The following is a 13,232-nucleotide window of genomic DNA, read 5'->3' on the forward strand; positions in this document are numbered from 1 at the left end:
CCTTAATAATCTTTCCTTTTGTCTCAAATCTCATTCTGAAAAAAACAAACTTAAAGCATCTTACGCCTGATGCATACCTTTCTAATGGGATCATTATATCAGCTGTTTTAAACCTACGTATTTGTTGCTAATTTGTTGAGCTTGCCATTCGCTTTGGTTTTCCACTGACATGATTTCAGCTTTTCTTGTTTGTTTCTTTTCCTTTCACTATTTTTTCTCACTTTCACTTTCTCACATGAACTTAGGCATAAACTTCAGAAAGCTAAATCTATATTATTTTTAATATTTTTAGTTTCTGTGATGGTTCCAACAGTAGCCCTGGGGTTAATAGCAGCATTCTTTCACTGTCTTTTCCTCATGCTTATTGAATTTAGTATGGAGAGGGGGACTCCTCACATACCTGCTTCTTCTCCTGTGATTGTCCTCTGTATCATTACACTGGCTATCCATAAATATATCAGCAGTGAAAATAATTTAGATTATAGCAGTTCAAACCAAGCAGATTGAAAATATCTTTGATTCCAGTGGTGAAAATTGCTCTTGTATTTTTATGATGCTATTGCAGACCATCTTCCCAGCGTGTATCTTCCTTTTTTTTCCCTTACTATGCAAAAAATCTTGGCACTGGATGGGATGTGCTATGCTGTTTAGTTTGGGTCAGTCAGATTGCTGTTTAGGAGTGTCATGGTTTAGCATAGTTTGGTTTTTTAGTAAAGAAGGCTCCATCAGCCACGGAAGTGATTTTCTTTCAAAGAGGTGCTTATAGCTTCCTCTATGACCTAACACAACCTATCAACTGGCTAGTTTGAATATTGGCAGCTTTTTAAGCCGCTTAAGAAGCTTGAGACATCTCTGTGATCCACATTCAAGAACGAACAGAGCCCGGGAAAGCTCTCTTGTCTTCTGGCTTTCGGACAGGTAGCAGGGAGGAGTAGGTAATGGATATTTTGAACCGAACCACTACGAGGAGGAGTGCATGAGAAATAGAGATACTGTGTTTTCTGTCTCAACCTCTGGCTAGAGAAAATGCCCAGGCACTGCTGCTGCCTTCCAATGCCAAGTCCCCATGGCAGCCGGAGGTTCCCAGAAGGAGTTTCTGTCTCCATCCTTTCTTTTGCTGTCAGTACAGCTTTGCCACCAGTTTGTTCTCTGCCAAGCAGCTGTGCCAGGCAGTGATGGTGCTGGTGCAGTGCCATCAGGAGTGGAGACAATGCTGCTCCAGTCAGAGCATCAGTGACCTGTGTGATCTTGTTTTTTCTAAGCCAACAAAAAAACTTCTTAGATACAGACTATGGCTAAATTGGATGATCAAAGAGATAGTCAGGGTTCCTAAAGGGTCCTGCATGCAGCAGAATCTAGACCAGAACCTGGGTTAGTCTGGAGCAATCTGTTTTCTAGAAAAATGGAGGACCAAGCACACAGGCCATGCTACCATTCCTGCAGCTCCTCTGTCAAGAGAGTGCTGACTATAATGAATCACCCTTCTGCCAGCTTCTGCTGCCAGGATGTTACAGCTGGGTCTGTGGTAACTGAAATTTAAGATATTTTTTATCTCCTGACTTAACGGTTATTAATGGATTTCAGTATATCCTAGCAGCATTATTAAGAAATTCCTGCTCTGCATCTGTAAAATATACTTAGTGCTTGTCAAGACAGTCCTTACTCCAAGAACAGCTCATGTTATTGTAATCCTATATTGCAATAAGTAAAAAAAACCACTAAAATTGGTTTAAAAACTAGTTCCTGTATCACGTATCAAGTTCAGTCACAATATATTATATGCTATCAACCTGTACAGACTATCACCTAATAGGACTTTTTTAAAGTTCTGAAATGATTCAGAAGCTATAAAAGAAAGGACACTCCACAGACCCATAGTAAGATACTTTCTTGCCCAGACTTCTCATTCTTGGTTGCCCTTTCTAGTCTCCTCAGGTCGAGCAGCATCTTATGTTTACTGTGCCACATGGGACTGAGGGGGCGTGTCTGTAGCCAGCCTGGATGAGACAGGCGCCCTGAACAAGAGTAAACACGTCTGAATTTTGTTGGCTGCTGTTGCTGACCCTGTTACACTTGACTAGGGAGCTGCAAACCTATAGCAGTGGGTTAGCAGGAGGCAATCTGGGTCCCACCTGGCACAGCTGGAATAAAAAAAGTTGCATAGGTACTATGTATAACTTGCTACTTATGTTGGCTTCAGTGTAAATTACAGTAGACAGTTACTCCAGCCTTAAGAGCAGGTAATGATCTCATTAGTAGCAGAGCTTCAGCAACCAGCTGGAGAACAGTGGCAATCCTACTCCTCTCCCTGCCTCCTTTGAAGCAAGTGGATTTTTCTGAAAAAGGACCAGGCATATCACATCCCTTCCTTCCTAGAAGCCAGTGTAAACATCCAGCAGGAATCCATAACAATTTCTTTAGGATTAGGTGGCTACACCACTGTTCCTGCAGCCTGCTATATGCCCTCTGTTCATATTACCAACTCCCTTATATGTCTCCTTCAAGTGACAGCTGTAAATAAGCACAAGTCTTTGGCAGCCAGAGCTCACTTGGAATTAAATTCAGAGACAGGGAGCTGTCAGCTAACCGACTTCTGTGGCAGCATAGCTGTCATTTGAATGAATTACAGACCACAGTATCCATTTGTGTGGGGCCTGTGAGCAAGAGGGGTGGAACAAATTGGGGTAAATGGCTGAAATTTAATACAGGCTTCTGCCAGTTTTTCGAAAGTCATGCACCCATCTTCAATGTGATTATTTTGTGTGGTTTACAGCATTTCCATGTAAACTGCAATAATCTTCTGTTGAAAGGTCTCTTTGGTATGAAAAGCAAAATTTAGATTGATTATACAATTAGATGAGACTTATTTTGCTCTGTTCTATGAAAAAGACTAAAATATCTGGGTCAAAGTTTCTTAGCACTTTGCCTATGTACAATTTCCACCCTGGGATTGGCAGCTTCTCTTCAGATGCTGAGGAGAAAACACCCCCCTCCCTTCCACACTGCTTGTAGAGAGCGGTGCCTCATGCTGATGATGCCAGGCAGATTTAATTGTGCATGCTCAAAGAGAAAAATGACATCCACGCTTGGGTGAGTGCTCTCTGTGGCAAGCTGACAAATCCCCCAGCTGTCAACTAACCTCAAAGGCAAGTGTTCGTGGCTCTAGCTTATGTCTGCTTGCTTTCTGCCCATAGGCATTTAGAAGCTGAAACTCATATTGGCTGCAACACATTCAAACTGCTGCTGAAAGAAATGTATGGTCTGTTTTATGTGTTTCAATCTCTAAGGGTGATCCAAACAATTAAAGTTTATTTTTCAGACAGACTGTAAACAGGTAAAGACAGCACCTTTTGCATACGGGGCAAGTTAAAGTGCGTAACATTTATGGCTATGGATCTGGCTAAGTTGCTGATTGCTTAGAGAAAGTAATTCCTTCCTTGGGCTCAGATGGATTATATTTATATTTTTATGTATTTATTGGGGACTGCCAGAGAACTATGTGCATACAAAATGGCCTTACTTGAGTGCCAATATATATGGGCAAATGCAATGAGGTATGTGTTGCTAATGCAGTACTGGAGTCATTCTGGCAGAAGCTTTGTCACTTGTGGTGCACTGCAGGCTGTCCATCTAAACCCATCATTACCTGGCACCTATGCTCTGGTGCGATAACCAGAACAATCTGTGAATGGGCAAAGAGCCATCCTAACAGATGGCTTTGACTGTAGGTAACCAGGAAACGATGCATATACATTAAACATGGGTTCAGAGAGCGTGGGTGTTACCGAGGAACATCAAAACAGCTGTGGGGTTTGAGCTCCTCTGTATACTGTTGAGAACCCATCAGACACCCGCGCAGGGTGGGCTAGAGCCAGTTCCCACAGTTCTGGTGAACTTTGTAGGGACTGCTTGGTTGGGCATGGGCTCAGCTACTGATGAATCTCATGTTTTGCAATGAACTTCAAATAGTTTTAGAAAGACTAAGCATGAAGCTTAGGATGCAGTTCATAGAATCATAGAATGGCTTGGGTTGGAAGGGAACTTAAAGATCACCTAGTTCAAACCACCTCCCACTAGACCAGGTTGGTCAGAGCCCCATCCGACTGGGCCTTGAACACTGCCAGGGATGGGTCATCCACAACATTTCTGGGCAGTCTGTCCCATTACTTCACCACCATCACAGTAAAGAGTTTTTTCCTAATATCTAATCTAAACCTACTCTTTCAGTTTGAAAGTAGTCCTGTGACTTTGTGCCCTTTTAAGTAGTCTCTCTCCATCTTTCTCATATGCCCCCCTCAGATACTGGGATGACACAATTAGATCACGCCAAAGCCTTCTCTTTACCAGGCTGAAAAATCGCAGCTTTCTCAGCCTTTTCTCATAGGAGAGGTGCTCCAGCCCTCTGATCATCTTGGTGGCCTCCTCTGGATTCATTCCAACAGCTCCGTGTCCTTCCTGTGCTGGGGACCCCAGAGCTGATGCAGCACTGCAGGTGGGGTCTCACCAGAGCAGAGCAGAGGGGCAGAATCCCCTCCCTTGCCCTGCAGGCCACTCTGCTTTTGGTACAGCCCAGCATAGGTTTGGCTTTATGGGCTGCAAGTTGACATTGCCAGGTCATGTCCAGCCTCTCATCCACCAGCACCCCCAAGTCCTTCCCATCAGGGCTGCTCTCGATCTGCTCATTGCCCCAGCCTGGATTGATGCCAGGGGCTGCCCTGACCCCGGTGCAGCAACTAATTTACATGCCCACCTGAGGCACTGTCTCACCCAAATTCTAGGTGATGGAGAGAGCTATCCAACCTACCTTCTGATTTTCCTAAGCTGACACTGATAAATGCTATTGATATGTGCAGGAAAAAGTTCAATATGTTTATATTTGAGTGCACTGGTGTCTTAGAACAGGATTTTGAAATACAAAAAAGTAACAGGAAATGCCAAATATCTCTTGTCGACTCAGGATTTAGTTCATCAAGTACTTCTAGTACTGAGCAGCCACTACTATTCTTTTTTGTAACAGCCTGATATTAAAGCACTCAACTAAAAAGTGGGAATTCCAGGGTTCTTGGCCTCTTCAGTGTACTGAACTGCAGATCCTGACCCCATGAGTCCAGATGAGTGGTTCTCACTATGCTCTGAAGCTGAGGCATAGCACAGTTCACCCTTGTAAGGCCACAGGGAACACAAAGAAGCGGGGACTCCAGGAACTCCTCATCACCAGTTATTTTCACAGTGTTTTTTAGTGCTTCCCCATATATAGAAGGGGACATGTGGACAGTGTCTCTTTTAGTGTCCAAAATAAGAATGGATCTAAAACCAAACCAAACAAAAGGGCTATATTCCCATCACCTATCTCCACCTAAAATTCACTGTGTCTTCTGTGCCCCATTTTCTGGCTGTGAGTTTTCTGAAGCAAGTACTCAATGAAAATTTTAGCCTGATTGGAATTTAAGCTGCCTGAAAATAGCCCCAAGGCAACACCAACAGAATTTAGGGGAGATTGTCTAGCTTCAGTGAATCTGTGCAAGTACACAGAGCCCTGAAACTCTTTTGCTGATGTGAGGAGCTGGGCAGGATGCAGAAATGCCCCAGGAGTCCAAATCCATCTCCTGTTCCCTTTCTGCTGCCTGAGCACAGGAAGACAGTGTGGTGGGATGGGCAAACATATATCTGGGAATGTGGTGCTCTGTGCTGGCAACACGGAGCTTCAGAGGATATTACAGTGTAGGAGTGAAAGAGTGTGCCCTATTCATGCTTCAAAATTGTCAGTGTGAAATATTGTGATTATCATTTTAGATTTGCCATGTATATCTCAAGGTAGTTTGAATTTAACCTAAATTACTCTTTCCCTAACTATCTGGTAAGAATGAAAGTCAGTTGTCATAGATAAGAGTAATGATATTTATTAATAGAATTATAATAGAACCTAAATGTGCAGAGTACATCAGGACAGGAGATCACAGTCCTGAAGGGATTGATTTATCCTTGACTTCTATGAGCCTTTGTTATGGTAATTATAGATATATATTCCCCAAATCCTTTTGGTCTTTCTATGCCTTACCCTTTGATTTCTTTATTAACTCTCCTCCCTTGTCACTACATGTTCTTGTTAATTCAGATCAGGTTTTGCAACGTGTCTCATACTTTGCTATTTTTTACCCAAATGGTTTATTGAGCTCTCTAGCAGCTTCTGTGCTTTGCTGCACCTCCTGTCACTGCTGGCAGAAGGGCCCCTGGGTGAGTTGCCACCAGCCAGACTGGTTTCTTTGGAAAACCTGGACATGGGTTTCCTTTGTTCCTACAACAGTCAAGGCAACCAACCTAATTAATCACTCCTAACCTTCATTAATAAACATAATTGTGATTATTTGGGGTAAACATGTTGATGTTTTCTGGACTACTGAATTTTTTATCTAAACATGTAATTTGGTTTTTTAGGCATTTACATAAATACAGCAATTTTTGGTGGCCCTGGGTGCTATGACTTTGCTGATGTTGTAAATCCTTGGCCTTTCTAAAGTCAAGATGTATGTTTAGGTGAATGGTTGGCTCACTGTGTTAGTAAACACTGACCACCATGATACAAGTCAATTGCACCCCCTTATCAGCAGTAAATGGAAAAGCTGTTTATGGGTAGTAATGTCTTTAAGGATATAAATAAGAGCAAAACATATAGGTTAATGTACATTATCAACTGTAAGAATAGCTGTAAGACTATTAGAAAGCTATAAGAAAAGTTATGAAGTACAGGACATTTTTCATGAGCTTATTTTAACATAAAAAATAGGTGGTTTTTTGGGGTTTTCTTTCTCAAACAAAATATACTACTGTACTGTGCAGCTTCTTCCTTGTACTTGGTCCAGTATAGGTATGTCTTGCAACATCATGTACTCTTTCTTGAGACTAGATACATCTATGAAACATCAGCAACATAATTTTGCTCATGTGCTAGGCTCTGAACTCAAATACAATTAAATATTCATCAGGATAGATGCCCTTACTCTAACTTGTAGCAGCTATGAAACATTAATTCAGTGTTATGTTTCTGTTTAATGGAAGAGGCAAAATGAGCATTTCTGCTGAAAATTTCAGGTTTCAGGTTTAGAAATTATGATCCTTACTATGCTTTTTAAGGAGCCCATAAGATAAATTATCTAGATAGAGTTATATTTTTTAATGAAATCTTTCTCTTTTAAGAGACCTGTCCCAGCATCTTCCATGTACTTTGCTGTCTTTACCTCATCATTTCAAAATACACTGTTTCTTAACTTAACATGCAGCAAATAACCTGCAGGCTAAAACGAAGGGCATTGCATAACAGAATGGTGAAGTTTTGCAGATCTCATTGCATATTATAAATTTGATTTGGATTTTCTGTTTTGTCAATACTAAGATTTTAAATTATATTTTTACCTGAGGGAGGAATAGTGTCTTTGAGGCAATTTCTGGTAGAATTCATTTATACAGCAATATTCCAAAAGAGAGAGGTTAAGGCAGCAGCACAGAAATTCCTATTTCTGTCCCTTGCAGGTCTTTTCTCTTTTTCTTTTTGCCCACATTTTCCTCTTACAAAATGTACCTGCATTATTAATGAAGTTCAGTCGCAGCACCAGTGTGGAATCCGGAGGGTAAACTCAATCAGCAAGTTTGAAGTCCTAATCCTTGTAAAGCCAGTATGAATAACAGATGATATTAAGAGGGCACAGTAGATGGTACCTGTTCCAACAATTGCTGTAAATGCGATCTCACTGATTTTGTTTTTCCTTCTGTATTTTACGGAGAACATTGATTTAGAAGATGTCTTTGGCTTTTAACTGTTAGTGTTAGAAGGATAGAAAAATGTGCAAAAAAACTTGGGAGATGGTAAGAAATGAAAGCCGTTATTTTATTAGCAGATTAGGGATTTGTTTTTAATTATGGTTGTGCTGCAATTATCACACACTATGGTGTATAAATAGGGTTCTTTTCGAATTTTGTTAGTAGATTTTTCTCCAGCTACACTCTTTAGAAATTTAGAAAGGAAATCGTGACCAGGCCTACACTCTCTTAGAACACAGGATCTGGATCATACCTTTAAACAGATTTCCTGGGCCTCCTTAGGAAGAAGAAGGAATGAGCAAGGCCTCAGTTCCAGCTCACCATTCGCTTGGTCTTTAACTTGACTAAAAGAGGTGTCACTTGTAATGCATTTTCAGGTGCTTGCATGACAGTCAGTTCAGTTGCCTGTGGAAGCATGGAAGGAGAGAAGAGCTGAAATTCAGTAATCCTTTCTGCTTTGAAACAATAATTAGCTGGCACACAGCTGTGCTGCCAGTGAGCTGGCTGCTGGAGTGGACTTTTTGTACAGTGATCAGCCCATAAAAAGCTGGACATAATGGAAGGAGGCTTTAAAAAAAGGAATTTCTGACAAAAGAAATTTGACAAATGTTGTAAAATAAGTAAAAAAAGTCCATTATTATCTATTATAGTGGATGAAACACTCTATAGACAGAAAAGAGCAACTTCATGTTCGCAAGCCTTGGTCCTTATGGGGGACTTCAACGTCCCCAACATCGGTTGGAGGAACAACACAGCAGGGCAAATGTGTTACTGGAATACCTTGAGGATAACTTCCTTATCCAAGTGCTAGAGAAGCCACTGGGGAGATGCTCTATGCTGGACTTTGTTCTTACCAACAGGGAGGGGCTGGTGGGGAAGTGGAAGCTCAGGGGTAGCCTGCGCTGCCCATGAAATGATGGTTCAAGATCCTTAAGGCAGGGAGGAGAGTGCACAGCAAAGTCTACTCTGGATTTGAGGAGAGCAGACTTTGGTCTGTTCAGGGAGCTGCTTGGTGGAATCCCATGGGATAGAGCCCTGGAAGGAAGAGGGGCCCAATAGGCATTAATATTCAAGGATCACCTCTCCCAGGCATGCATTCCAATGAGGAGGAAGCCAACAAAGTGTCCATGTCAGGGTCCTTGGAATTAGGTCTTTAAGGTCCCTTCCAACGCAAACCATTTTATGAGTCTGTGATTCTACTTTGGATCAGTAAGTAAAGGAAGTTCATCTGGTGTTGTTTACTGAGCCAACAGAAACTGCAGTGTTGAAGTCAATACTCTGCTGTCTTGGAATGGGCCTATTTTATTTCATTTAACAATTTCTTTATAGTAAACACAGCTTTTTTACTTGACTCCTAAAGAGAGAGTTTCTTTCAGGATATACAAAATAACTGAAGGCTACATTCAGTGGTGCTAATTGGTATTGAATTAAATCATCCAGTCATGCTAATGTGCAATATAAGGTAGAATTTGTGTTTTAAGTGCATAAAGGTAGCCAGGGAAGTTTGCCAAAAATACAAAATACTTATGAAACACATTTTTTTGTCTAATTACAAGTCGCTTGAAATTTGTACCTTTTGCATGTGAAAGTCCATTTGCATTTTGCATACAGGTACATTTCTCTGTGTTTATGCCTTCTGTGCCTTTTGTATTTTATTTGCATGTTCCTGCTCTTTATGACCACCTTCACTACCCATACATATGCATTTTTCTGTCCATATATTATAGGTAGTTGTCTACTCCCACTTGTACAATTTTTCAGCATACCAGTGATTATGCAGAGCAGTTCACCCAAATACCATCCATGGAGTTTCTGGTTTGGGTGGTTTGTCAGCTTAGCCAAAATACGAAGTTTCAGAAAGTTTCACCTTTTGAATTTCAGGATTATAATGATGAAATTCGCCAGGAGCAGCTGAGAGAACTTTCATATTTGAATGGTTCTGAGGATTCATCGCGTGGACGGGGCATTCGAGGAAGAGGGATCCGTGTGCCACCTGCAGCTCCTTCAAGGTCTGGTAACCTGGACTATTATGTCAATAGCTTTACAAAGTGTAAGCAGTAGTAAAAAAAACCATAGTTAAAAAAAAAAAAAAAGACAATTACATACATATCCTGGTCAGTAAACCAAAATATTTGTCTTCTGATGACCTGTTTGGTCTACATTGTTCCAGATTTTCTGATCTACAGTTCACAGGGTACAGGGGGTGGTATACAAGTAATAAACAACAAATGAGAGCAGATCATGAAGACAGGAAAAGGATATTTCTGAGATTTATTGATCTAGTGAAAGATGTCCCTGCCCAAGGTATGGGGTTTTGCCTAGAGGATCTCTGAAGGTCCCTTCCAACACAAACTATTCATTGATTCTGGAAGTCTAAAATCAGCTACTGAAAGTTGTAGTAAAGTAATGAACATCACGAGCTAAGGCGATGGGTTTGGTTGTCTCAGCAGGGAGCAAGCCACAGTTCCTACTGCTACAGGAGAGCTGAGTTCCATTCACAACTGTGGATATGGGTGCCATGCATGGTTTTTATACCTGACATTCACAGTCTTCCAAAAAGACAGCACACCCAGGAGCATACTGCTCTGAAACAAAACCCACAGGCTGCTACCATGATACATCTCCCTTCTATTTCGTCATATGGTGTAGTTACAAGTCTTTTTAAACAGTAACAGCTTCTTCTGACTTACTAATTAGTACAGCAAGGGAGATATAGCATAAATAGCCAGGAGGATGCTAAACCTCTCTCCATGCTTGTCTATATGCTCTATTCTCTCTGTGCCGTGGGGGAAAGCAGAATCCCATGCAGCCATTCCTTTGTGCCAAACTAAATTAGACAGGAAGAAAAGTTACTCCTCTCCTTTTATATTCTTCCTCTACTTTGCCTTGCAAGTCTGCTGTCCTGCAATATCTTCTGCCAATAAATTTCTCCTACCCACCAATAAACATGAAAATGAGAGTGATGACAGCTCTTGTAAAATCATTTGAGAGCAACAGAAAAGGTTCCTCATTTTCTTCATCTTCTAGAACTGCTTGGAGTAATTCTGCAACCCTGTGAATTACAATGATTCAGAATTTTATTAGTACAAGCAACAAGAGGATCAGGTGTAAAAGGTACAGGATGGTTTAAAAATAATGCCTTTCCATAATATGAGTTCCGCCTGAGATACTGCCTAAAAGTGCTTGTAGACATTGTAGCTGCCAAAAGCCTGGAGTTATATGTTGCTTTAAATAGTAACAAAAAGGTGAGTCTTTAAAATGGGGTAGCACACGCATGCCTTCCCTCGTAGGCACCAGAGTGACCATTCCTTTTTGCTCCCCACAGGGGACGTGGGGGTGCCATTCCTCCCCCGCTGCCGGGACGAGGTGCCCAAGCGCCCCGAGGAGCGCCGGTGACGCGTGGAGCGCTCCCTGTCCCACCGGTGGCCAGGGGCGTTCCCACCCCTCGAGCCAGGGGCGCCCCGTCTGTGCCGGGTTACAGACCACCCCCGCCGCCCGCACACGAGGCCTATGAAGACTATGTAAGTAAATGCCTTCATTCACAACATGTGAGCCAAGCTCTGTGATGAACATCAAGTCTTTCTGAGATGGAATAATCCAGGCCAATAACCTCTCTGTCTTTAATGCTTTCCCCCAGCAGGTGAACGACACTCTGGGTGATGAAATGTGTCTGCAGGCCTGTGCTGGGTGATGTGGGTTCATAGATTTGTTCACAGATTAGTTTTGGATATGAGAGATCATGCTGGATAGTTCTTGGGGTGTCACAAAAGAGCAATACAGATATTCTAAAATTTTATACTTAAAGTCGGTTTTTACTGTAACCAAGTTCCTAAGAATAACAGCTTATATCCTTTATGAGAAAATGGAGGGGGGGAGCATGTTGTTATTCCAAATCCTTTTTATTAAGTATTTGTATTCAACACTGTGTTACAGATACATAACAAATAGAAATTTAGGTAGTTTTCATAAAGGTTGATACGATGATGCATCTTCAGCCAGGAGCAGTACTAACTGTCACCTTTTCTTATGAGGTGTTAAAGTAATTGTGCTGTACACATCAAAGCTTTCAAGTCATCCTCATTAATGTTTCCTCCTGGAGCTATCACCATAACAACAGATATCCAAATAGGGAAGAAAGTGCTATCAAATATGATGTCTGAATTTTTTCCAGCTATGGCAAGCCCAAGAGTAAGATGAACATCTGATCTGTTCCCTAATCCTACCACCAGGGAAAGATGCACTTTTATTCAATTAATAGTCTTCCTAGAACTGAAGATAAGAAAATTAAACAGAAATTAATCTTTGTTGTTAAATCTTCACACAGCCATGTGTGTCTGTGGTGTAGCAACTAGATCACAGCCACTTCAAATCAGGGATGCACATTCTGTTAATTCTAAGAATCACAACTGAGCAACAGCAGCAGAAAGGAAGGAGAGAAAAGTCACTCCTGCATTATTTACCTCAACACAGTTTCCATTATTAAACGAGCTAAAATTCCTGTTAAGAAGTGGAATTTCAAAAGTATGCCCTTCCTTGACAGACAGTATATTATTGTCTGTTAGTGTCAAAATATATGAGAGCTTCCTTTCTGTGCAGATACAGAACCCTTGTAATGTAAAATTAAGATTATAATTGAAGTAATTTTTTTCATTTACAATACTAGTAAATGTCCTAGGGTATTAAACATCTTTTAGGGAGTATTTCTTGCACTTTTTGTGGATAGTAAATACATGGAAAGCAGGAGGAGAAATTTAGGCAGCTGGATTATCAAGGTTAGGAAGGCATTCAGCCAGTTCCACATAGTTTTGAAATGCCTACACTCTCAGGAGCACAAAATACATATATACAATTAAAGAAGTCAGTCTAGTTTGTAATACATTAGTCTGATAAAAACAAACATATGTATTTGTGGGGTTTTTCCCACTTCTTAGATAGCAGCAAAAAAATGTGCTGCCTTATAGGACGAAATTCACATGTTTTGGAGATCTTTCCATCTCCTGTGTCTTTTCAACATCTATATTCCAGAGCTAGGAGTATATGAGATTGCTATCATGCACCAGTTTTCAAGGAAAATTTCTTGTCATTTTATGAAAGTTCAAAAGTTCAATCTAAATCATTTCAGTATCTTATGGACTGAGATAATAACTAGAACTCTGATGCTGTGCCAGTAGAAGGAAAAGTTCACTGTCACATATCTACGTATAATATCATAAATTATTTTTTAGGGAAAATATTTTTATTTTTGCAGAAATTCATCAACACAGTTTTTCTTTCTAAATAAACCACATAATAAATCAAATATCTGGCTGGATACTAAAAGCAAGTGGATCTATTTGTTGACCTGCAGCAAATGTCATATGTAATTGTTGTTCTTTCACACTTAATCCTACAGATGAAAAACTAATTTATAATGAATA

General features: G+C 40.8%; 1 protein-coding gene across 11 annotated transcripts in view; it reads left to right on the forward strand.

The window, feature by feature from the left end:
- Positions 1-13,232, forward strand: part of KHDRBS2 (KH RNA binding domain containing, signal transduction associated 2) — a 318,282-nt gene that overhangs the window by 204,914 nt on the left and 100,136 nt on the right. For 9 of the 11 annotated variants that reach the window (XM_069011368.1, XM_069011376.1, XM_069011370.1 and 6 more), the window contains 2 exons: positions 9,697-9,824; positions 11,141-11,336. In XM_069011368.1, coding sequence (XP_068867469.1) covers positions 9,697-9,824; positions 11,141-11,336 — 324 coding nt within the window. Of the gene's footprint in view, positions 1-9,696; positions 9,825-11,140; positions 11,337-11,452; positions 11,612-13,232 lie in introns of those variants that run through there. The other 2 variants (XM_069011378.1, XM_069011379.1) reach the window with 2 other exon arrangements.

The sequence above is a fragment of the Aphelocoma coerulescens genome, chromosome 3 (assembly GCF_041296385.1).
Source record: "Aphelocoma coerulescens isolate FSJ_1873_10779 chromosome 3, UR_Acoe_1.0, whole genome shotgun sequence".
Taxonomy (NCBI): Eukaryota; Metazoa; Chordata; class Aves; order Passeriformes; family Corvidae; genus Aphelocoma; species Aphelocoma coerulescens.